The sequence below is a fragment of the Apaloderma vittatum genome, unplaced genomic scaffold, assembly GCF_000703405.1.
Source record: "Apaloderma vittatum isolate BGI_N311 unplaced genomic scaffold, ASM70340v1 scaffold7296, whole genome shotgun sequence".
In the NCBI taxonomy this organism is placed as follows: domain Eukaryota; kingdom Metazoa; phylum Chordata; class Aves; order Trogoniformes; family Trogonidae; genus Apaloderma; species Apaloderma vittatum.
Genome location: NW_009719960.1, coordinates 53,887 through 80,808, shown reverse-complemented (window position 1 = coordinate 80,808; position 26,922 = coordinate 53,887). Strand labels below are relative to the sequence as shown.

At 37.3% G+C, this 26,922-nt stretch overlaps 1 protein-coding gene across 1 annotated transcript in view; it reads left to right on the top strand.

Moving 5' to 3' along the window:
• Positions 1-26,922, top strand: part of NEBL (nebulette) — a 91,632-nt gene that overhangs the window by 41,910 nt on the left and 22,800 nt on the right. The window contains exons 14-25 of the mRNA XM_009870844.1: positions 922-1,032; positions 1,689-1,799; positions 2,034-2,144; positions 2,641-2,745; positions 5,891-5,983; positions 10,993-11,085; positions 11,476-11,567; positions 14,556-14,649; positions 16,848-16,952; positions 18,082-18,253; positions 22,774-22,866; positions 23,817-23,945. Of these exons, the coding sequence (XP_009869146.1) occupies positions 922-1,032; positions 1,689-1,799; positions 2,034-2,144; positions 2,641-2,745; positions 5,891-5,983; positions 10,993-11,085; positions 11,476-11,567; positions 14,556-14,649; positions 16,848-16,952; positions 18,082-18,253; positions 22,774-22,866; positions 23,817-23,945 (1,309 nt within the window). The remainder of the gene's footprint in view (positions 1-921; positions 1,033-1,688; positions 1,800-2,033; positions 2,145-2,640; positions 2,746-5,890; positions 5,984-10,992; positions 11,086-11,475; positions 11,568-14,555; positions 14,650-16,847; positions 16,953-18,081; positions 18,254-22,773; positions 22,867-23,816; positions 23,946-26,922) is intronic.

Sequence of the window (26,922 nt, the reverse complement as noted above, 5' to 3'; positions counted from 1 at the left end):
TCCCTGGTTATTGGCTATTAGTCATTTATGTTGTGAGGAAAAAGCAGCAATCATGGATGAGTACTGCCACTTGCCTAATGGCTGTGGTTTAGCCTGTTAAATGAACAAAGTACAACCTCCTGTTCTGAAAGTTCGCTGGAAACAATTTTGTATGGCATTAAATTTCTAACATGTAGTCTTTTCATAAATAAAATACTTTCTTAGAAGTGAAAAGTGTTATGATTAGCCTGGCACCAACTACCAGCTTATTACACTGTGTTCTGCAGAACTAAACTTCCCCTTTACTTTAGAGGGTAATTGTAGTATACTCTATAGACTGATTTCCCCCCAACCTGTGCCAAATTAAAAATTCAGTGGTAGAGTTTTGTACATTCAGTGAATATCTCCTGTATTTTTCCTCCTGTAGTTTCTTATGTGGTTTCCTGACAAAAGCTTACCAAGAGTCTTGAGAGTTGTGACTCTTAACTTGAGGTTTTTTCATTGACTCTGAAATCAGTGTTCCTGTACATGAAGGGGGCCTACAGGAAAGCTGGAGAAGGGCTTTTTACAAGGGCCTGTAGTGACAGGACAAGGGGCAAAGGCCTGAAACTGCAAGAAGGTTGATTTAGATTAGGTACTAGGAAGAAATTTTTCACCATGAGGATGGTATAGCACTGGAACAGGTTGCCCAAGGAAGTTGTGGATGCCCCATCGCTGGAGATGTTCAAGGCTGGGTTCAATGGGGCTTTGAGCAACCTGGGCTAGTGCAAGAGAGGTGTCTCCACCCACAGCAGGAGGGTTGGAACTAGAGGATCTTCATGGTTGCTTCCAACCTTAACCACTCCATGATTCTATGATCTTAAAATTGGATCTCTTGTACAAAAATCTACCTGTAACTCTCTGGCTATTGTGAATATAATGTATGAAGTTTTATCTTCACAGAAACAATACAAGAAAGACCTGGAAACAGAAATTAGGGGGAAAGGCATGCAAGTTGGTCCAGATACTCCTGAGATAAGACGAGCCAAGAAAGCTTCTGAAATTGCAAGCATGGTCAGTACCATACCTGGTGCAAGCTTTCCATTTGACAGAATGCCACAAGTTATTGTTGTTGAGAATTCCAGGTGGCGACCAGTCTAGGCAGTAGCAGTACCACACATTTCATGAAATACCTAATCCATTGAGCTGTAGTCTAAAAGTCGCATGATCAGCATGCAGGGGAAAATTAACACTTCCCAGAACTTTGACCTTTCCATCATCTTTTGCAAGTTGGTCTTGTTCCTCACCAACCAGACGTGACCTGGGCTTGTTCAGTAGCTGTAGGCCCTACTGCTTTTAGGTCTTTAGCTGCTTGTTTAGTTAGGACCAAAGAGTGAGAGAGATGCTAAAACCTTATGACTGCAGTCTTGCAAAACACAGACGAGGGAGAAAGTCTCATCTACATGTCTCTGTGAAGGGGTACCAAAGCTGCAAAGGCAGGTGTATGTGAAAGGCTATAATGGATTTGGAGTAAGCAGTCTGTTAAAAGAATTTAACTGATCAGCAGCTATAGAACAGATGTTATATAGATAGATCCTATAAAGTGAATGCTGTTGTATCAGAAGTTATTTGTTGATCGAAGAATGCTGTTCAGTGGACTCTCACAGATTAAAGTAGGAACAATTTAAGAATTTGTCCGTTAGATGTATTCCTCATGCTGCTATTTTCAGAAAGAATACAAGAAAGACTTGGAAAATGAAATTAAAGGAAAGGGAATGGAAGTGGGCATGGATACCCCTGATATACAACGAGCCAAAAAAGCTTCTGAAATTGTAAGCCAGGTGAGTACAGAATGAATCTCTTAAGATTACATTGAAAGTAAAACACAATGAGGTATTAAAAATATGAAATCTTCTCAAACATATCTGGGCTATAAGGAATCAGCAGTGCGCAGTGAAAAAATTAAAGAAGCATTTATTTCAAAGTCTGACCAACGCTATCAGAATAGCTTTGAAAACAGCACTTACAAATAACTGTAGAATTGGTTATGAGTTTTTTCCTTCTTTTTTCTTCAGAAAGAATATAAAAAGGATCTGGAAACTGAAATTATAGGAAAAGGGATGGAAGTTGGCCCATATACTCCTGAAATACAGCGCGTCAAAAGGGCTTCAGAAATAGCAAGCCAGGTAGGCATAGTTGAAAGGGTGAATGTTTTAATTCTCTATAACAATATGTGCTTGACATACGTTGCTCAAAATACTTCTTGAGCTCTGTAGAGGCTTTCATACCCATATTAAATTAATTTATATGTAGTAAAAAATCACACTGCCTGATTCTTATTTGCATTTAGGCCTGTCATGCCATGGAAATTGATTTAAATTGTTTACATCTACTTGGAGATCTTTTTACATTACCTAATGAGAAGGTTATATATCCTGCCAGCGAAGGAAAAATACATAATTTGTATGAAAATAGATTTTTTTATATATTACATATTTTCAGTGTGGGACACAGTGTTAGGTGTCTTGCACAGACAATGATAACAGTCTCACGGAGGAGAGAAGTTGAAATAATTAGAGTATGAGGATGTTGAGGCTTATCATCAATAAGCTGCTTTTGTGGCAGTTTGGATTTTCTGAGCCAAATAAAGCAGGACACAGACACTTATAAACTATTTTTCAGAAAATGTACAAAGGTGAAGCAGAGAGGATGCTCTGTAACTATTCTGCTGTCCCAGACACTCCAGAGATGGAGAGGATAAAAAATACTCAGAAAAACATCAGTTCGGTGAGTAATAGTTCTTCTCTCTTTACTTGCAACTTTTAAGATATTTTTCAGTTTAAATAGGCTCTCTTGTGCTGCAGTGTGAAATAGGGAACTTATGAGTAAATGTCCTTTGAACCATTTGCATAATTTTCCTGGCAAATGGTGTATCACTCATTTCTTTCAGGAAAAAAAAATACCCAGCTTTTCTAGGTGTGACACTGTTATTTTGAATTGCTAAACCACTTATACCACCTTGCCAAGCCACAGTTATTTTTAAATGAAGATTTTTTTTTTCTTTTTCCATCAAGACCCAGGAATTACTTTATTTAAAAGGACAAAAAGCCCAAGATTTGGTTCTGTGCATCTAAGATTTTTCATCTGTTTCCTATCATATGTACAGAACATCAAGATTCTGGTATAAAATTAAAACAGATCAGGTTTCATACATATATATATGTCTAATGGTTTTATGCTATACTGGATATATTTTTAAATTTTATGCTAAAGTTTCAGTTTGTCCCTAAATAGAAATTATAAGCTTAGATTTCTAGAATTGCCCAGTTTGGGATGCATTCTTTTCCATTTCCTTTTTGGGCCCATTAATTCTGCTGTTTGTAATTCTGACTTTGCTTGTAATATAACAGAGAAGAGGAGTAAATACAGCCTCTGGAACCAAAGGCTGTCCATGTGGTGTCTGTTTTTTTGTGGCAGACTAATAAAGCCAATAATGTGAGAGAAAAGGATGTAAGTCACTTAAATATTTTCAGTATTATTTGACACAGATGTTGTTTTTTAACTTGGAGATATTCTCAAGTTCTCCAACTCTGCATGAGTACAAGGTCAATGAGTTTCTCTCAGAGGTGTTTACCTGCAGCGATCCTGTATCACTGCACCTTCATGAGGGGAGTAAGAGCCTCTGGGGAGAGGAGAGAAGAAAAACCTCTGAGGCTGTCCTAGGCAGTGGTCTCTCCAGAAATGTATTCCAGCCACTACCGGCTCCTTTTCCTCCTTGGGATGAGAGCTACATCTTTCTCATGGGGGCTGCTGACAGGCCTGCTGGCCCCAATTTTGGATCTTGTAATCTGTTGCCTCTTGGTTTTGAACATGCTCTGGCAGCATGATGTGACAGTGGTTAGCACTGTATCACACATCGCTGTCATCCTAACATGGTATTTTGAAATTTTGTGTAACAGAGAGGGGCCAAGCTGGCATCTACAGATCTGCTTTCCTCCCTGCTTATCTTTGATAGCTTTTGATTGAGTCCTCAAATAGGTCAGGGGGTCTGGCAGTATGGACTCACTAACAGTTTGATACCGGGCACATCATAGCCTTCCACGACTTAATTAAGCTTTGACAAGCCTCTGACACATCTGAACCCCTCGCAGCCCTGTAGGCCAGACTGAATTTTCGGTGCCAAGGCTGACAATTATCCTTTTTGCTAGTGTGCTAGATAATATGAAATAAAAATACTTTGTCTTTGAGTAGACTTGTGTTTGCTATATTTTGCGATCAGCCTTTTTCTGTCTCTGAACTGGATCCTCCCAATGTAGGAAAGCAGTTCATAGCTTTGATTGAACTATCATTTTTTTCTCTCTCTACATATTAGTCTTTCAGCTTTCTGTGCAGTTTAGACTCTAAAGGTAAGTTACTTTTTTACCAAGTTAGGATATAGCCAGGAGCAGCCTCAATAGAAAAAAAAATAATGACCCCGATAGGCTCCTGATTTTTTGATTTCATCTCAAGTGTTTTTCTGCCTTAAGGGACAAAAAAGTGGCAAGCTCTGCAGATAAGATCAGTGCTGCTTTTAGCTCACTAGCTCATTTAGTAGATGATTTACAATAGGATATTTACTGCACAGTCATCTCTTTCATAGAAATATTCCTAGCTCCTACAATTTTTTACCACTCCCTCCTTGGTAGAGGAAAAAAGTGTCTTTTAGTTAAGTCCACTATGTAAATCTTTGTACCTTTTGCTGACATGTTGGTGCAGAAGAATTTGCAAGTTCTTACTCATAAACTGTCTTTGTTCTCATATGGTAAAACAAAATTCTAAATTGTTAAAGATTCTTTTTAATATTTAAAAATACATTATGGACATAACAATTCACTCTCCTTTAGAATGTTTGACAGTACTGATCACCTTAGGTTACAGAGGACTTCAAGGAGGTAGGATAAATGCATCAAAAAAGATATTTTATTTTTTAAGGTTTATTAATAGGGAAAAAAAAAGTTAAATAAATCTTGGTTTAAGACAGGCAGAAATGGTGAATGTTTCTTTTACAAACTCCAGCATCAGACTTGTTTTTACACTACCAGCCTGGAAGTAGTTACTGGAATGGTAACAGCTGTGACACCAAATACTGAAATTCAAATAAAACTTCCTCAGGAGTTTTACAGCGTGAACTGGTGCTCCATGGTTGTTTAAATTATAACCGCATTTGGAATTTGTGGAACAGTTATCTACTGTCTCTTTCAGTAACTTTGAATGATTGATTCTACTGATGCACTTTGTGTTTTGTCCTTTACGGAAACAATTGGCATAGAGAGGAGGATTACATAAACAGCATGTGTATCTTTTCAGAGGTGGTTTTTAGATGCAGTCCTCAGCTTTCTGGCTTGAACACATAAATCAGAAAGTTGAGTAACTTAGATTGTTGCTTTTTCTCTTCTGGTTATTTTGTCATGAATATTCACCTTTTTTAGTTCATTAAATTAGAAATAATAATAATATGTTTACTTCTCGGAGTATCTTAGAATCTGAAGAGTAAAAAAAAACCGATTCAAATCTTGCATGTACATACATCTTCAAATATGTTGAAATGAGTGAGATTACTTAAGGATAAAATTGCATTTCTAAACGTTTATAAATTATAATTGAAATTCTAATATCATTTCTGAAGTTAAAACTATCATTACGAAAACTTACAAATGTTTGAGATCAGCCTAAATGATGATAATAGATTGTATGGGTTACAGCTGAAAACAAACAATGTTATTATAGTTATTGATAATTAGTCTGATTTATGAAAAATTAAAGTATTTGCTTTCTCAGCAAGATTTATAGTCAGACCAATTTGGAACTTGGAAAATTGCCCAGCCCTTTTCTGAGAACTTGTACTTGCATTGCTAACAGTCTCATAATTAATTTCTCTTTTGGGGAAACGAAGGTGTTTTATAAAAAGGAAGTAGGGGCTGGCACAGCTGTAAAAGAGACTCCAGAGATTGAAAGAGTAAAGAAAAATCAACAGAATATTAGTTCGGTAAGTGCTATTCACATTAATTATTCTTATGGAGTAAATGGTATATTTTTTCCATCTTGTTTACTAAAATTCTCTGTTTTCGTATCACACATCTCATTCAAATACTGCTTCACTGGATCTCATTCAAATACTGCTTCACTGGATTTTGGAGATAGAACTCCATAGTAGTATAGTTCTTCTTTGTCCAAAGGGAGAGTTTCCAGTTGAAGCTTCACAAAAAATAGGAAAATCTTTTAACTAAATATTTGAGGAAAGAGTTTTGTCCTTCAGGAGTGAGTAACATGAAATGTACTTTGCAATATGACAGACTGAGCAGCAATTGTAATTTGCAATTTAGAAAAAATATCACATCACGGAAAAGAAAATCTGTAAAATTGCATGTATTACTCAGGGCTTGATACAGTTAGCTCTTCAAGAAGAGGAAAATTATGTCCAGACTTGAGCTATTTGAAAAGGTGGAGAGTTTATAGCTCTTTACATGCTGATGGGAAGTTGATCTGTGGATCTGATGAGACCCATTCTGAATTGATGTTGTTATCTATGGATGCCAAATGTCTTTGTCATTTCAATGGGCAGCTAAAAATAAAGTATCAAAATGAGTTTTCTGCAAGTAGAACATGCTCTTCTGATAAATACATGACAAAACTTGGATAAAAGTGGAAAATAACTGCCAGACAAGAAAACACTTGCAGCTACATTGTTCAGTTGTTTGGAGATTTTTGTTCGGAATCCTCTGGGGCCATTTTTATGCTTGTGACCTGAATTTTCTGATGATTAGATGCTTTTTAAAAATGAAAGTTTCAAATTAATGCGTAGGCATGGTACTCGATTGTATTTAAATATTAGTGTAAATCCAAATTTCAACTCTGGACACCTATTCTACTAGAATTTAATTTTTTACCAAGTAGTGTTAAATACTGCATTTCCCACCAAATTAAAGTTCAGATAAAGAGTTTCGATAACATTTTTGGAAAACCTCATATTTTCCTTGGAATTTTTCTCTGCTGCATCCATCACTTTTCAGCTTGTCATTCTGAGTCACAGTACCACCTGAAGATTCAGTGCAAGTTATCATGTGTCCTAAATCCTGAAGTACTATTTCTGGTTGAGAAGCTGTAGATTTTCCTCATTTGAACCTAAGGGTTTTTTTGTTACTGATTTTTATTTTTTTATTCTTCCTTGTCCTGTGCAATTATAGTTTTGGGGTTTTTTTTTGTAGCCACATTTGTACTGATGTTCTAGAAACAAAAACCTAATCTGTTACTGATTTGATTTCCAGTTACCACAGACACTTATTTTGAGAATAGTCACACACATGCACACTCATTAGGAGTAGTCTAATGCTTTTTCTCAATACCTTTCAAAGTGAAATGGAAAAACAATGTACAGTACTTTTGCTGTTTCAGAATTCCTAAACAGTGGTGAAGAGGGGAAATGAAAGGTGGATCAGTATGCTAGTAAACACACACGAACAAAAGCATATAAAGAGAAACACAAAATGCATTAGTAATTTAGTATTTAAGTAGCACAGCCTTTACCTTGCTAGTCTGTGTGTAGAGTTAACGTTTTACAAAAGATATTTTATTGTATTTGCATGTAGTGTACTTGAGATTACTTAAGTCTTGTAAAAGAGTAGAATGCCAAGTTTAAAGGCAATGTGCAATAAGGTTTTAAATTATATGTCAATAAGGGGGAAAATTTATTGTATAGTAAGAGGGAAATTATATTGTGTAATTTATAGAAATCTCCAAGGAAGGATAAATTACGCCAATTTTGACTGATTTAGATTTAAACATTACACATATCTTTGAATTTAGCCAGGAGGACTTAGGACAGCTTTTTGCTGAGCTGAATGAAACTATGGAATGTGAAGCACATCTACAGTGAAAAAAAGCCCCACAAACCAGAACACCAGAATAACACTCACTGTACAACCAAACCATTGCATAATGTTTTGAAAGTGATCAGATTCTTCCAGATGACATATACTGGAGACAAACATCAGGAGGATCTGTCTTTAAATCCTGAAAAACAAGGTGGTGACAGCCAAGGAGGTTGAGGTCATCTCACCTGATGTGCTGGTTGGTTGGGAAGCAGCAGTCTCCTAAACAGTTGGAGTGAAGATCTCACAGAACTTTAAAAGCAAACATCAGACCCATGAACTGTAACTGAATCTGAACGAAGAAGCTGCAAATAACTAAGGATTTTTAAAAAACTTGTTTATATTGAGGGACAGGCAGGGCTGGACACAGCACTGGGAAGAAGGCTTTTGGGGGAGATCATAATTGTGTTTTTGTTTGTGTGAAAACCTCTGTGATACTTCAGTCGACATCACAAAGCTGAGGTCTGATTAAAACTCAGGCAATGGACATTTTGAAGCATTTTAAGGACCAGTAGCAGTGCCAATTCTTAAGCTTACCTAATAGTCTCTATTAAAAGACCCTTTTTTTTCCTGGTGGTTTAGTACTTTTGCCAGTCCTAAACTGTCTGGACTGAAATTTTCCATTCCTGGTCTGTGCTTGAGGCTTTTATTTATTTATTTATTTATTTATTTATAATTTTCAGTCAAAGCAGCTTCCAAGTATGAGCTTAGAGAAAAACAAGTTATTTTGTCTGTGTTAAAAAATTTGGCATGCTTATTCTCCATATCCTGGAGAAGAGAGTTCAAAATTACCTACTAAGTGATATTTAGTACAGTGGATTTGGGAAAAAAGAGGCCAGGGGTGAGGAACCGAAAGTGTGTAAGGGCTTGGTCGAAATGAACAGGCCAAAGAGGGGGAAGGTGGGCAAAGTGATGGGCTCCTGTGCATAGATGCTTCCTTCCAGAAGAGCTGAAACAGAACCCAAAGTCTTTTAGAATCATCACTGCCTTGCTGTCAGCCTGTATCTGAGGTACCCTTTGTCAAATACTTTCCCTATCTTTAACGACGAACTCCGTGGTTTGTGCAGTCATAGAATGGCCTAGGCTGGAAGGGACCTTAGAGATCATCTAGTCCAACCTCCCTGTTTTGGGCAGGGACGCCACCTCTCGACTAGACCTGGCAACACATGGGGACCGAGCAGGAATAGAACCCACGACCTCGGTGTTGGTCCTTGTTGCCAGCACCGCTCTCAAACCACTGAGCTAACCAGCCCCCAGTCCGTCTAAAGAAACCACAAGGAACTTAAGATAAAGCCACACAAAGAAATGTACCTTTGTAGTTTTTTTAATCGTGAGAAATTGCCTCCCCAAGAGGCACCTTTAGGGAGTATAATTAAGGTCGCTAAGTCAATACTAAAAAGCAAGAACCTGATAAAAGTCCCTGTGTCTAGGCCTGATGATCCATTGCCAAAATATATGATTTTATACTTTGCCGTGGAGGCAAGCTTGCTCTGGTTTTCTGTTTTGCAAACTACAGTTCAATGGAAATTCTCATTTGAATGCAGGTGCGCTATAATGCTATGTTTTTTAAAATTTTATAGCCGTATTAGCTGTTACTTGTCTGTGCTCTCTAGTAAAAATAGTATTTTTCCTTGTCACAATTCCCTTTTTCCTCATTGCACAGCAAAATTAACTTCTGTGAAAACCCCAGATGTTTAAGTAAGGAGAAACATGGTAAAGTTCCTGAAGAAATCAGTAATTCTGTCATCAAAGCAGGATCTTAGAGCAGTTAAAGAAAAAAGCAAAATGTGTCAGTCATGGTCCACATGCACACTACTCACTAAGTAAGGGTCATTGATTACACGTAATCAATGAGGCAGAATTCTCTTGAGGAAAACAGCTTGTGGTAATAAAGATTATAAAGCACTTAAAGAGGAAGAGAATGAACTAGTGTCAAATATATTAAAAACTGTGTATGGAGCATATTTGTGCAAGGGGCAGAACTAAGGTTACATGTAATTGTACCGTTTTCTTGGTTTTGAGTCCTTGATTTTGTAGCCTTAAAATGTATTTAACAGAAGGTTTTTTTTTAATATAAAACTGTACAAATTGATTCATCATGCTGTTCCCATGTCCTTAAAGTACTTTTCCTTTCTCAAGTCTTGCTAATGAAGAATGTTTCCACAATTATGTATTACTGCACACAGAAGTATGAATGTTTGTGAGTTTTGCTGTTTTATTACAATTGTAAAGAAAAAGAAAATACGCCATATTACTGTAAAAGATGGCAAGATCTATGGGTTTTTATATTTATTTTATGGTAGCATAAGAGCTTTTCAGCTGAATGTGCTGAATACCAGACAGGTAATTAGTAACAGACAACAATACAAAGACAATGCATAGATTTGTCCAAGATGACCTTTTTGGATAACATATGTGGAAACAGAAAATATGATGCCTTTCTTTTTAGTACCATGTCCACTTAATCTTCCAATTCTTTCTCATTAAGCTGAATTTCAGTTTTGGTACATGTGGTGTATGATTGAAGAAATTCTAGTTCTGTGCATCTTTCATGTTACGGAGTGTACCATATCCAAACATACTTCTGCTTAAAAGAGGTTAAATGTGGCGAAAGCAACAGTAAATATCTGACAGCATCTTCAAAGGCATCATCCATCCAAACATCTGCACTCTCCCTGATGTGCCTGTACGTTTTTTTAGAGAATTTGAATGAGACTTTGAAGTCATCCACCCTTTTAAGACACATCTGTGAAATGTTTGATTTCTGAAATGGACTGTTAGACTCCGTAGCAAGATAACAGCGAGACTAAGTCATTGTCAGAGTGATGCAGGTCTCGGAGGAACATATGCAGCATCCGACAGCCCCGTGTGATGTGTATTCTCACTGTAAGAGTTGTAGGCTTGTTATATGCACTCACTGCTGCATTGTGTCAAACAAGATACATTGGATACCCTAGCAGCCTATTTCAAAAATTAAATATAACTTCCTTTACAGGTCAGTAGTGTTGGTAGGTGTGGTCTATCTGTGCAGTACATGTAAGGGAGAGATTACAAGATGTTTGTTGTGTTTTTGTGCTTGTCTGTGTTTTCTTTAAATTGCTAATGTTTTGTAATATTTATTCTGCAGATTAAATACAAGGAAGAAATTCAGCATGCGACAGCTATTTCTGATCCCCCAGAACTAAGGAGAGTGAAGGAAAACCAGAAGAATATTAGCAACGTGCGCCCCATTTTCAGCATTTGCACACTTACCTTTACTGTATTAAATGTGTTTGTGCCTCAGTGGATATGTCTGTGCTTTTTGTGCTATTTCCTATTTGTCCACAAAGACTAATTTAATCAGCTAACGGTAAAATGATAACTCCTTACCCTTGCACTTTGATTAACATCAATGAGAGTGAAATATTCCTGTTGAAGTATCAATTGTCTGGTCTGAAATAGAGGAACTGCAAGAGGGTGAGTACTAAATATCATGTTGAAAGATGCGGGTACTTATGAAGGAATGGTATTTTCCATCCAAACACAGAGCGCTCTTTAATGATGTCTAACACAGTTGTATTTCTGTTACTCAGAAGTCTCCGTGTAATACCTTCTGCTGTGTTTGCTGTAGGTTCAGTACAAAGAACAACTCTGCAAAGCTACACCTGTGAGTGTCACCCCTGAGATGGAAAGAGTCAAGAGGAATCAAGAGAATGTCAGCATGGGAAGTTGCTCTTGTTTAATACTTTGTATAATTTTTTGGATATAGAGGATGAGTACAAAATTCTGTTTCCAGAAGCTGTACCTTTTCTTTAGTTAGATGCAGGCTCAGTAATGCAATTACTTGAAAACCCTCTTTTAGGGAGCAATTGTGAAAAGCCGTTGCTTGATTTGGGAAATGGCATCACGTATCCAGTTTTTTGTTTTCCTTTGCTTTGTAAAAAAAGTGTCTATAGTTGTACTCAGACTCTAGATCTCTTACCTGTCTCTTTCTGAGAGAGTTGAGTATTTAATAGCTGACATAGCCACTGGAAAGTCATGCTGTTCACAGTAGTGCAGAGAGGAAGGCAAAGACTTTTGGAGTGCATTGCTGCCTTCCTGCATTGTTGAAATTGTACCCCATTAATGAAACCTTGAGAAATCTCCTTCACTGGGAACTGCCATCTGCAGCAGTATTTCATGGAGCTACGAATAGTGACACTGTTTCCCTGGGGTGCTTTCTATCATGTTCCCCGAATTAATAATTTAGTTAAAATTTTCAAGAATACTGTCCATCTAACTTAAGTGTATGCTGTTTATTCTTGGACTTATAGCAATAAATCTAGCTCTCCTGAAATGCACGCTATTCTAACAAACCTGTTTTCCCAAGTGATCCAAGCCAGTCTGTAGTTCTACTCACATAATTGTTTATCTTTCACCAATTTCTGTGTTGTGCAAGTTTCATTGGGAAGATTAAATTCTCTTTCATGTCACTGGAATAGCTTTGGGCAAAGATTCTTTAACTTCAGTTGTTTCTAGAAACATCAAGTCTTGAAATAATCATTTCATCTTTACAAATGTCAGTTTGCAAGTTTAATCCATTTGATAGCTTACCATAATTTATATAAAGATGTTAATTTTTCAGTTGGAATTTGTTCATGTGGGCAGACCAAAACTGTGCTGTATGGGAAGACAACTGCTTGAGCAATGTCGTAGAATCATAGAATGTTCAGGGTTGGAAGGGACCTCTAGAGATCATCTAGTCCAACCCCCCTGCCAGAGCAGGATGATCTAGGGCAGCCACACAGGAACGCGTCCAGGTGGGTTTTGAAAGTCTCCAGAGAAGGAGGCTCCACAGCCTCTCTAGGCAGCCTGTTCCAGTGCTCCATCACCCTCACAGTAAAAAAGTTTCTCCTCATGCTGAGGTGTAACTTCCTGTGTTCTAACTTAAACCCATTATTTCTTGTTCTAATGCTGGGCACTACTGAAAAGAGATTGTCCCCTTCCTCTTGACACCCACCCCTCAGATATTTGTATATGTTAATAAGGTCCCCTCTCAGCCGTCTCCTTTCATGGCTAAAGAGCCCCAGTTCTCTCAGTCTGTTTTCGTAGGAGAGATGTTGAAGTCTCTTAATCATCCTTGTAGCTCCCCGTTGGACTCCCTCCAGTAGGTCCCTGTCTCTCTTGAATTAGGGAGCTCAATATGTACATTAATGCACTGCAGAGTTAGGAGCATAATGTTTCAGTGCAGTAATCGCTATCACATCAAACCAAGAGCTTATTGACAAAACAACAAAGGTTTATCCTGCCTTGAGCGTGCATTTGGTTAATGCCTCATTGCTACAAGTGTAGTTTGTTAAAAAGCGATAGAAGACACATTCCTACAGTGCATTTAAATAAACACATGGGGAAATTTAGGCAGTTGGATTCAATTGGCAGTTGCTTGATGTATTATACCCCCTGTGTTTAACCACCTTTGAATACTATGGACTGCATCCTTATCAAATCATAGAATCATAGAATCATAGAATGGCATGGGCTGGAAGGGACCTTAGAGATCATCTTGGCCAGGACCTTAGAGATCATCTAGTCCAACCTCCCTGTCATGGGCAGGGACGCCACCTCTCGGCTAGACCAGGCAACACACAGGGACTGAGTGGGAATCGAACCCATGAGCTTGGTGTTGTCATTGTTGTCAGAACCGTGCTCAAACCACTGAGCTAACTGGCCCCCTCTCTGTGTCTGGACAAATACATGTTTACAGTGGGCATTGCTGAAATTTTTTTTATTTCTTCCGCTTGACTTTATTATTTGTGGCTTACCCCACTCCAAACATACTCCCGAATCGTACTCAGTTGAGCTGCAATGATCCCAGAGGTGAAATTAAGAAAAAATGAGGTCAATGTTTTGTTTTTCTTTGAGTATTTATTCTCCAAGTGTGGGGGTGGGAGAGGAAGGAAAAAGAAGAAACCAATACCACCACGGAGTCCAGCGGCATCCCGCAGGTCCGACATCATTGGTGGGAGAATATTCCAACTAGGTGCTGGTCTGCACTTCTTTTATTCCTGTTGTCTCCACCTTTTCTCCACTTTTTAGTGGAAACTGATGTACATTTTCTCGGAATTTCTTTGCATAAACTCCTCCTCACAGGGGTCCTGAGGGATGGCTCTCGTTGAGCCTTCCTCTTCAAGTTGTCCTCCTCAGTATAACCGCTGACAACCCCACTGCACATGCGTGCTTCTTCCATTATTGGTTATATAACTTTGGGAGTCTGGCACTCCCTCCTTGGAGGTTCCGTATTTTCTCACAAAATGTTGCAAAATACCTACTGTCCACGCTGCCTTCAGGGACTTCAGGTGTTAGTTTCTACAAATATTGCAGAAGTTTGGTTAATTACTACAGGAACAGTTTGTTGTGATGAGTCTTACAGTTTGAAACTATGCATCTTGGCAATGTTGAGACAATCTTTTCCTTCTTTGAGTCCCACAACTGCCTAAGACCAGTGTGGTAAATGTCAAGATGTGTACACATGTGTGTATATACGCACACAAATGCGTCAATAGGAACGCAGTACAGAAAGAATTCAAGATTATGCTTCAAAAATCAAGTTTTATAAGCTTTAATAAACTTCAAATGCATTGTAGCTTTTCAGTTGTTCCCTGGATGACCTTTTAAGTTGTATGTTTTAATGTAATACAATGTGATATTGCCTTTTTATTCTGTTAAATAATAGGTTCACTACAGAGAGCAGCCTGCCAAAGCTACTGCTGTGAGTGTCACTCCTGAGATAGAGAGAGTCAAGAAGAATCAAGACAATATCAGTTCGGCAAGTTGTTTGAATCGTTTTGTTATCTAGATTTTCAGGAATATAACAAGGATATGCTTTTCCATTTAGATATGATGTATCAGATTAATCCAACTGCATTTTTCACTGAATTATTTCTTTTTAATCCTGTGAGTACATTCACTGCACATATGCCTGATTATTCTTGCAAAGAAAAGAGCTGGTTGTTGGTACCGGTATTTTTCAAGGAGTCAGCAGAAGACAGTCATTATTTCAAGAATCTTTGTCTCTTGTTACCAAGTTTTAGTTGCTAGATTGCAAGAGTAAATCACAGTGAGGAACAAATGAAATGAGAATTTAATTTTAGTGCTAGTTTGGTTTTTTTCATGATTCAAAGCATGGAAGCAAATAGTCATCTATTACACTCTGTGACATGCCACCTGTGTTAGAGCTGATTAATCCTTCATAGATCCTATTACTAAACACTAAAGACTAAAATACTGTATTTTCCATGGCTTTTATGATAATATTTAGGTTTGTTATTTTTTCTTAATTGCCACTACAGTGGTGTAAGAAGCAAGGCAGTTCTGGTAAGAAACAAGGAAGAAGTCAAAACAGCATGGTGAACGACAAGACTACATTACAGCTTGTGTCCTCACCACTGAAACAACATCAGTAACAAAGCCCCTGCAAGGTGGCAGAAGAATTAATGGTAGTGAGAACTTTAGAACTGAGTGTAGGAGGGAGAGGTTGGATTTGTCTAAGGGCAAAGGCACAGAGTCTGGCCTTATAACTACATGTGTCTTAAGTATGTTCATAAAATGCTCATGCATATTTACAAAAGTTTTGAGGTGTATAGTTAAAAATAAGAGGGAAACTTCCCATCCAGCAGTTCTAGATTTCAAATATTTTTTTTTATTTCTGAAAATAAGTAATGCTAAGTAATTCCTTCACTTTTTTTCTCAAGATTTACTGGGATAAATATTCCTCTATGTTACTGAGCAGCAATGAAAAATGAACTATGTTGGCTGTAATTATTCTGTCCAGAAAATGCCTTATATTCAAAAGCGTATGTAGCTGAATATATTTTCTAAGAAAATTTAGTGTTTAATTAAGAAGGACTTGAAGAATACACAGTCATATATTTCTGTTTCTCTGTACATTACTTCAAAGTAACCTATGAAATATAGACACTGTGACTTGTATTTTCATAGGTATGTTGTGTTTAGCTAATATGTAATTTTAAGGAGACAATTTCAGTACTTGTTTCTTCTTATCACAAATGCATATTGAAATAGATTCTCACAACTGATTTGAGAGGTAATGCTTTGGGTGTGAATGCATAGATAAATAGAAAATATTTACTGAGTACATAGATTACAATGCAATGTAGGAGCTAAGCGAGTCCTTTAGTTGAAGAATTCAACCAGCCAGAAGAAACTATAAGAGTACTCATTCTAGCACCAACAAGTAGGACCAACTACTTTTACTGTTTTAGGGTTTTTGAGTATGAGGGCTGTTATGATTTTTTTTTTTTTTTTAAAAAAAACCCCCAACAGATAATTAACCTTTCATCCTTACAAGTCTGTAAAATGCTACAGAAGAAGTTAATTTAGAGAAATGTGACATAGGAAGTTCTGTACTTACTTATGCACAAAACGCAGAGTCCAAATACTGTTTTTGAAAACAGCATGTTCAGATTTGTCCCAGACATATTGCTTTTGTGCTGCTAGCAATGACTAGCTACCAAACAGGAGTAAGACGACTGCCACAGGACTAACTGGCTTAAGAGTTCTCATGCTAATACCAGCATGGAATCAGACTGAGAACAGAATCTAGGTATGTCTGGGTAATAAGAAGGTAACTTACCATCAGCCGTAAAAATATATTTTAAAAGATGTCCAAGTCACAGTGATGGTTTCTATTACTTATCTTATTTTTCAGTTGATAAATGAATGATTTCACTTATGTCATTTAAACAGTCAAGAGTTTCAGCTTTCAGGTAAATTAATTTTTTTGACTAAGGGATTGATGGAATAAATGTTCCCTTTGGCTTTACTGACACACTAGCTCATCTGTATCCTCCCTCTGAAATACTTCACTAGAAGATTAGAGTGAAGAAAGAAATAGGAAAAATGTGTTGGGCATTGTGATTTGGAAGCGACATGGTTGTGTGGTGTGTTTCTCACAATCCTTTCTACTGTAAAAAAAACTTCATGTGTGCTGTTGCTGTTTTGCAGGTCAAGTACAGCAGTGATCAGAGGCAGATGAAAGGTAGACGTAGTGTGCTTCTAGACACACCTGAGCTAAGGCATGTCAAAGAAACACAAAACAACATCTCAATGGTAGGGTACTTTCTTCCTATAACTAGAGTATGCTAAGGAATGGCACTTCCACTGGATTTTACCTTCAATTAATGTAGGTAACTGATGAAACCCTCAGCTCAAGCATGGAAGGAGTATCTTCTTACGCCTCTTGAGGGAGTGTTTGCTAACTGCATATGACTGTAATGAGCATTTTCAAAATACTAATAAACAGTTTTTAAACAGTTAAATGTCTGTTATTTTGTTTCTTTTTTTCTTTAAAAAGTACATGCCTTGTTTGAGCATCACACAGTTTGACTGGATTAGGTGACACACTTCACCTTGTGCCTGTGCACGTTCCTGGTTTCTGCGTGGCTTTTGTTCTTGGAATGGGTTGTTTTGTGTGCTTTGCTTGTGTGAGAATGTCTGTCAATTTAATTCTTTGATGATTAAGACTATTTTAAAAAGTAAATATGCATAATCAGGGATACTGCTTCATAACTCTTACTAATACTGGTTTTGTTCCCACACTCGGCTATATAACACTATCTTTTCCTAATGTCCTTGGTTTTAAGTTATTTATTTATTTATTTATTTATTTATTTATTTATTGAAAGCAGGCTACTTGGAATAACTGCAATTCTTTCTAAAAGATTTTTAAAGCCATCTGACATATGATAAAACAGAACAGAAAAAGAATACATTTTGTATAAAATTGCATATATAATCAAAATTCTTCGTGAAGAAAAATACTTAAGTTCTTTAGAACTATTAATACTGGAATATATTTTATTGACAAATGTAGTTGTCTGCATCAGTAGAGAGCTATCCTGTCTTAGAGAAAAAGAGAATGAAACAGATGACCTCCTGAGGGCTTTTCTGTCCTCCATGGCTATAAGATGATGCTTTGCAGCTTCAGTTAATGCCTAATCCAGTTCCAGTGGAAAATAAATGCAAAAAAATCTAAGAAAATGTCAGAAAATGAAGTTAGGGAGCTAGAAAAGACTTGTCTGGCCATCCAGCCTATCTCTTGTGTGTGACAGTTCTATTATGGTGCAAAACGCAGAGTATAAATGCTTTATAAAACAAGTACTTATGCATTCCTGTATAGAATAACTACATCCTGTCAATTGCAGCTTGGGGAAAAATATAATTCTTCTTGTTTTCCTAGGTAAAATACCATGAAGATTTTGAGAGGACAAAGGGCAGAGGCTTCACTCCAGTGGTAGATGATCCTGTAACAGAGCGGGTGCGGAAAAACACCCAAATTGTGAGTGATGCAGCATATAAAGGTGTGCATCCACATATTGTTGAAATGGATAGACGACCTGGAATAATTGTTGGTAAGTTGTTAAATACTGTTGCTATTGAGAACACTGTAGGGAAGATGAAAAGTTCTGCTTGTGAACTCCATTACAAACAAGAAAAAGTACTTCCATTTTCACTCTTCTCTCAGTATGAACCTTGTGTTCAACTACCGGTTCAATACCATCTTCTTATGAAGTAATAATGGGAATGAATGGGAGATACACTGTCATTTGCTCTGTAGGCGTTTTTTTTTGTTCAAATATGGATAGTCCTTGCTATTACTTTAAGTTTGGATTTTGACTCTTCAAGAAGGGCCCAAATATCTACAGTCATCTTCATTTTGCACAGAATAGAGATGATGAAAGCTGTGATTCTCCAAGATTTCAATGTTTATATGTTTCAGTTTGAGATTTCCCTTTCTGTCAGCCTGCACATGCGCCATTTACCTCATGTTTTAGAAATTCATGCAGCTTTCAAAGTATCTAGAGCTGTATTTCATGAATAATTCATCACATCTCTGCTAAGTCAAACACCAGTGTTCAAAAGTGATGTTACAAAAGCTGGTGTAAGATAAGACAAGGTGTTTAGGAAAATACAGACAGATTTAAGATAATACGGAGAGATTTTGTATGTAGAGATGGAGTATTGCATTAAAATGTCATTTGAGGTATTCATTCATGGGGTATTCATAATGAACAGTATTTCAAAATTAAAATGAATATTTGAAGTATCTTAAAAGTTAGCAAGTTTGCCATGGCAAAGCAAATGGTAACCTGAAATTTTTAAATTTAGTGTTTTTCTTTTGGTGTGTCGTTTTTCTGTTTCACAACAATGTAGGCCATGGAGTGGTCTACATACAGGAAAACAAGCTGAGATAGCACTCTAGAAGTCCTTCATACATACTAATAGGAAGAGTTGACTTTAAGTCTGCCTCTCAAAAAACGGTGAAATTGGAAGTCAAATGGACTAATCAGTGGGCCATGTAGTCCATCCTTCCTAAAGCAAGGTTAACTATATATCATTCCTGGTAGATGTTTCTTGAGTATTTTCCTTAAAGTGTCCAAATGAGTCTCTAGCACATAAAGAAATGTATTTCTTTCCTTTTGTATAGTCATATTTTACACGTCTGTAGCTAGAGTCTTATGCCAGAAGGGATTTCTGAGAGCTCTAATGTGGGGAAGATACCGGTGCTTCTAAGGCCACACAAGTATCAGAGGGTCATGCATTCTGCATCCAGGGCAAGAGACCCAAGCACTTAAACTCTGGAGCAGCCAGAGAAAGAGAGAAAAGCTCCTGCAAAATTGCAGTTTAATACACAGTTTGCGATATGCTTTTAGTGTGCATTTCAAACCTCCTACTCTGGACTGGATTGCACGTGTGCTGTAGCGCTATGTAAAAATCGTGAGTGTGATCCTGTGTTGGAGGACTGGAGATTTGATAGCACAAACAGATTAAGGTTAAGAACATCCCTGAGGTAAACTCTTGAGCTGAAGGTAACTGAAATACTAGTACTGTTCATCCCCTTAAAATACTCCAGTATCAAAACACACAGGAATTCTTAACTCCCCATACCCACCAAACAGCAAAAATAGTGCAGCTATTTAAAGGAAACAGGCCAGGACAAACCTGTGAGCATAATGTCCGGTGATGTTGCAGCTAGTGCTTTTCCAGAGTGACCTGCAATTATAGTATCTGCTTGTTTAAAGAGAAGCAGTGAGCTCCCTGCTTGTGGAATGTCCTTGCCAGCTAGGAAAAAAACCAACCAAAAACCACAGGCTCAAAACCACAACTATGACTCTCTTGACTTTTTCCTAGCTGATAGTTGTGCAGATAGTTAGGAGAAGTATCTCTCTGTTAGAGTCCATCTGGCTGATTTTAAAGTATTATCAGTGAAGCTGTTCCAGCTTTTTCAGATGCCTGATTACTAAAATTAATGCCTTTGCTTTGGAAAGTATGCACTAGTGTTAACTATGCTAAAGCCAGTCTAAACACATCAAGATAAGTTAATCTAACTGAGCTTTGGATCTGTGAATAAAGAGGCTCCATGATTCTTATGTGAATGATGAAAGTTACGAGGAAGTTGAAACTGATTGGTGCTATAAATTGCCAAGAATCTAATTTTATGTATCTTATTTCAGATTACAGAGACAGATAAAACCAATAGAAAAAACTAGTGCTGCCATGAAACTGTACTTAGAATCATAGAATAGTTTGGGTTGGAAGGGACCTTTAGAGGTCATCTTGTCCACCACCCCTGGGGTGAGCAGGGACATTTTCAGCCAGATCAGGTTGCTCAGAGCCCTGTCCAACCTGACCTTGAATGTTGCCAGGGATGGGACTTCTACCACCTCTTTGTGCAACCGGATCCAGTGTTTCACCACCCACACTGTAAAAAATTTCTTCCTTCATTTATAGTCTAAATCTGCCTTCTTTTGGTTTAAAACCATTACTTCTTGTCCTATCATAACAAGTCCTGCTAAAAGGATTGTCCCCCGCTTTCCTGCAGGCCCCTTTTAAGTACTGAAAGGCTGTAGTAAGGTCTCCCCTGGGCCTTCTCCAGGCTGAACAACCTAAGCTCTCAGCATTTTTTCACAGGGGAAGTGTTCCAGCCTTCTGATAATTTTTGTGGCCCTCCTCTGGATCTGCTCCAACAGGTCCATGTTTTTGCTGTGCTCAGGACTCCAGAACTGGACACAAGTATTGCAGGTGGGGTCTCACCAGAGCCAGCTCATGACCAGTGAATCTCAATGTGTAGCACAGGGGAACAGGTTCGTATTACTCTGTAAGACAGTTGTCCAAGGGATAACCCTGCCTTTTAGTGTAACAAGTACCCCCACCAGTAACCCCCTAGTCCTTCTCTGCAGGGCTGTTTGATTTTACTTACTAAGGCATGATCAAACAGGAGAAGTCGAACACCCAGCAGTTTCCCCACACCTCTCGTGCCTGTCAGTGCTTTATAAAATTGCGTAATTTATCACTGTTAGGACTAACACACAGTTTGTCAAAAGATTTTGCTTTGGCTTTTATTCATCTTGTCAAAAGGGAGTTAGCTCTATGCCTCACCCTATGGGAGTTGTAGCAGATAACACATATATTTAATGTATTCGAAAGCCATGGGATTAATTTTATTAGTTCTGTTCTTTTGTTGCCTCTAGGTTATTAATTATTTGAAACCTGGCATATTTGGGGCCCCACAGTCCTACTTCGCCTACCAACCCATTATTTAGCTTGGTACCACTCAAACCAGCTAAAGGACCAAGCTGGGAAGAAAGTTAATTTTCACACTTCTAATGCATTGAGTAAATCTTGCAGATAGGGGTACCCAAGAAACAAACCTCTAGTAACAAGGTGTGATTTGGTAGATTTGTACTTTAACTGATTATGCTTTACGTCAAGGTTTTATTTTAAACTGATTTGGAGAGATTAAATTATTATTATATTTTTAGACATAACAGTTACGAATTTTATATATTAGATTGACATGTGTAGATCAAGAGCTTATGCTGGAGCTACTTCTGCATTTGTTATAAGCCTCCTCTTACCTTGTATGACACTGTAATTATTTGTCAAAAGTTTGTTAAAAACATGGTTGGATCTGTAGTCACTTTTCTGCTGGGATAATTGCTTAAACTTAGGTGTGTAATTTATTATTTCTTATGTACTCTTTTTCCTTTCAATATCCAGTTCAGACATATGAATTCAAGAGACATCTGGCTTGTATGATTCAAAGCTGAAGATCTTATAATTACTACTGTTATTGAATCCATACATTGAATGCCAAAAATGCTTTGTGATAGTGGGTTAATGGATCGCAGTAAGTCTGTGTCCCAGAAAGCTTAGATGTTTGAAAGAAAAAGGAAATTACTAGTTAAGATGACAACTGGGCTTCATTTTACCCAACTGTAGATGTCTACAAAGTAGATTTCTACAGCTGTATTTGTCACCCTAATCCATTTTTTGTATTAATTAAGAAAGATGGATACTTTTGAGTTCATATGAGTTGAGCAACTTAGAGAAATTTTTTGGGGGCAAGATGAACAGATGCCCCTGATTCTGTTTATTAGGCTGACTTGATCTCTACTGTATGCAAAGGAGGACCTGTAGTGTCTCTGCAAGCTGCAGAGATGTATGTTCTCAGCTCTAGGGATAGATACTGCAGCATCTCCATGAAATAAGGATGCTGTTGATGGACTCGGGAAATAATCTTGTAGCTCTGATAATTTTGGTTCTGCTAGTGGAAAAGAGCCCTGATATGTGATGTTTAGCTTGTTTCTATTTATTTAGACATAAGAAAGTACTATGTTCATATTTAGAAAAGGAAAACAAAAATCAGGAGAAAAAGTCTGCTTAAAATAATGTAAACACTTAAAATAAATGCACTAAATTCTTTTAAGCAGGAGATTAGTGCTTCCCAGGCCTTTCATGTGAACATCTAGATCTTTTGGTTAATTTCTAGATGAAGTAAATTGGTTGCTGATTGTTAAAACTCACTCCTTTCATGCTTTTGCTTCCTTTTTTGTTTGTCTGTCTTATAATTTCTGTGCTTTGGGAAAAGATCTTAAAGTTTGGCGCACAGATCCTGGCTCCATCTTCGACATTGACCCTCTGGAGGACAATATTCAGTCTAGGAGTCTGCATATGCTTTCTGGTATTGCTTATATCCTGACTTTTCCCAAATCAGCTTTTTATGTTTATGAAACTAAGTTGATACAGTAAATTTTCAGGACAATGTGCCAGCCATGTGTTTTATAAGTATGTTAATATATATATAAAATATTTGTAACTGTAGTGTTTTAAAAGCAGTGTTTTATAGGAACTTCAGCTGTAATGACATGTGCAGATAAGAAATAGTGAAATAAATCCTACTCTAAACAACCGTTATTCATACCACTTATAGTCGTTGAAAAAGGGTTGACCTACTTTGTTGTCACTATAAGTAGAATTTTGAAATAGATGGGCCTCACTAAAGTTTCAGAGAGATAGAAGGTGGCCTATTCTATGCACATTTTGCTTATATGACATGATATTATGCCTGGTGCTATTGTTTACAGCTCTAAGGTGTTAATAATTTAAGAGTAGGTGGGACAGGAGAGAAAATAATTTAAAAATCGGCAGCAGTCTTTTTGGCTCTACAAGGTTTTGGATATTTTTTCCCCAGAAGCGTTTATTTTGAATCTTTAGTTTTGCGCATGTATTTTTTTTACTGCTAATAGCAGAACTTTAAATATTCATTTGAATGTCATACAGCAGTATTTCCACATGCACTCGTATGCATGCTAGGATAAAGGAACATTTTGATCTTTCACTGGAAATTTTCATATGCTTTGTTTTCATCCCCTCCTTTTTTGTTTTTTCCCAGTATCTCAATCCTACTTCCATTTCTGATTTTCTTTTACAGCAGAGAACAAGCTTAGTTGTGTCTGATTTTGAAGCAACCTTTTGAACTAATGGTGTTCAAAAGGGATAGAAAATTGTGAACAATTCACTTTAATTTTAATACCATGAGTGTATGAATATCAGTGTTAGCAGTGTTGGGGTTTTTGTTGTTGCACTTCTGTCATCTATTTACTGTGATATTCTTTCTTTCTACCTTTGTAGAAAGAGCAAGCCGTTACAGTAAGCAGTATTTACATTCTACCAGTTTGGGAGATTATAAGTCAGATGGCTCTGACACGAACCCTACATTTTCTTACTGCAGTGAGATAACGAGGCCCTCTGATGAAGGAGGTACCCCTTATTCCCACCTTTTTCACTAATGACACTATCAAAGTGTGTTGAGACCTCACAAGCCTCTATTAACTCCTTATCCTTGTGTAGTCACAGATCATTAGAAATTATTTAAGCTATTGCCTGACTGATTAAGGAAACAAAGCAAAATCTCAAGACTGCACTGTTTCTTGTATGCCACATTGCTTTATCATGTATTCTCTTTCAGCATTTTGGTCACACTAAAGGTCTGAAAGCCCTCCTAACTCCTATTTTGGATGCCTGAGAGAAGATGTGTTTTTGCAAAATGTACATAAATCTGTTTTTTTTTTTTCTTTTTTCTCTTAAAAGACTAAAATGACCCCATGCCTCTGAATTGAAAAAAATGTTTACTGTGTCCTTTTCAATGGGCAGATCAAGCGTATAATACTGTTTTACTTACTGAAGTACTTCTTCACATATTAAACTATGCAGGTGCTTGTGGCTCTCTCTTTCCTTCCTAAGAAAAGTGAATGTATCAACTGTCAGCTTTCTCACATATGAAAGTTTCCTTATACTCTCAGCAGTTTGGGAACCAGGGTCAATATTTTGGCAGAAAGCTTATATAGTCTGATACTGTTTAACATGGATTAATATTAGAATACTTTGATGAACCTACATTCCCAGGTACACATCTTGCATCTTATTTGATGCCATAGATCAGAAATTTATGAAGATAATGAATAAGGGTCTTGTAATCCTAGTGACATTATAGTATGTTCTAAACTTGACAGACAATTTGTAAATATTTGGGAATATTGCATTCTAAATAAATATTTTTTAAAAATAGAGATTTCTACTTTTCAATTGTGAAAGAAGTTGCATTTAGAAGGTTATCAAAAGGGATATTTTTCTTTTTCAAGAAGGTGTTGAAGATGCTGCATCTAGTTGCCTGACATCCTTGAATTACCCATATTTTGGAAGATTTTAAGACAGTTTAATTATAGACTGTCCTTGTTCATATTCTCCCACTCACCAGAGTAATATGTTACTATAGTGGCTTGTGTTGAGGGAGTCTACGTTGTGTTAGAGGCCATATAAATAAGTACAAGCAGCTCTGATTAAGAACAGGTGAGGAAGAAAGTATTCAGACTGAAGAACTAACTCTGAACGAAGAAAGAACTGTAATCGCTCGTATCATGTCTGTTCATTTTTGTTTGATAGTTTAACTATATTCCCACCTCTTTCAATAGATAGTCATAATGCACCTCATGCTGTTTTTTATCCCTTCCTGTGATGATGCAAAGTGGGCTTCGCAGTCCAGTGCGTATTTTCTCTCTCTATCTGTTCAGATCTTCTCTGACTCTATTCCAAGCCATTTTAACGTTGCTTTGTCAGCTTGATTTTATTGTTAACAGGTATTTTTTTACTACGTGCCATATTGAGAATAGGAAACAGGCTTTATTTTCCCAGTTGATTTGGCACTAGCGAGGTTGCTTTTTGTGTCTCTGTTGAAATCTACTGTGGTGATGTGTTGAATAGATCCTTGCCAAGATCAACATATTTTAGCAAGATATTGTTTCCGTTTTTGACCCAGTTGGCTAGCCAAGGTTTGAGCCCTTGCAGACAGTTCCTGTTGCAGGGGAGAAATAAATGCCAGAGCTAAGTAATACATCATAATCCTAATGATTTACAAGAAAATGCCCTTTCTGTGAACACACTGAGTGAAAAAAAAACACAGCAGAAGATAGCATCTTTGGTCAAAAATACCAAGCTTTTCCAGTTGGCGTCCCATCCACAATGTCATTTAGCACATAGCCACAAGGTGAGTTTGCCCCTTGACCTTTATACAGTATCTCTTTGGGCACACTGCACTAAATAAGAACCAAATCAATTTTGCTGAGATTTCCTGGCTGTTTCACTTTGTACTTTTAGATCTAATGTTTTTCTTTGTACTTTGTACTTTTGGATCTAATGATGTTTCTCACTAGCAATTGTTCAATCTTACGGCGTACCAACATGAAGGATGGTTGGAGACTTGTGACCCCTTTACAGCCGCTAAGTGTCTTTGGCCTTGTCTCATCATCTTTCAAATATTTCTCCGTTGTTCAGTTGCTTATTCATGCTAGATACCTTTACTGATATTTGACCCACAATTTGAGTCTTTCACTACCACTGCTGCTAGAATTGTTCCTTAATCATCTCTCCCAGCCCTTAGCTGGGTCCCTGGCTTTGTGTAAGATGTTGAAAGCTTATTTAGATCTAAATAAACTTTGGTAGCAACATCACAGGGATGGTACTAATGCTCTTCACTAGAATTACTTCTTCCTGTTTGATTCCTTGACAATTATTTTAGATTATGAGGTTGAGCTGAGCCAAGAGTACCTCCCAGGTAGCTTTCCTGACAGAATCAGTAGATTTTTGCATGATGTAAGCTCAGGAAAATCCGTGTTCTCCCTTTTAGACTACTGCAAGTAAAACTGGATAGGAAACAATTGTTGCTTTCCAGCAAGACTGATGCAGGTGCTGAACTTTCATTTTGATATTATTTCTGAAATTACTTTTCAGCTTTGTCTGACTTTCTTGCAGCTTCTCTCTGTTAGTGTTTTTCAAGGTTAGCTTTATTACTTCATGTTATCATTGAATTATTTTTTTTGCCATATGGGACACAAGGTGCTGCATTAGAGCTTCTCAGCCTGCCTAAATGCTTTTTAATTAATTTCTGGCCTAACAAAGATTTACTTTTTACCTGCAAGCCACTCTTGAGCACTTCCCAAAAACAGCTGGGTCCCACATTGGTTCTTGCAAAATTCTCAGCTGTTTTTCAAGTAGTTATTTTCAACTTGACTAAAGAGGAACAGAAGCTAATGATTTCTCTCTTTCAGTCCTGCTTTTAACACTGGTGTTGCAACTTCTGAGACATGGAGCTATTAATTCATTTTTGGGAAGGTTTTTTAGATTATTTTTGTCAGAAAAAGAAGTTGAGATACACGGATGTCAGATTTATTTTTATTTATAA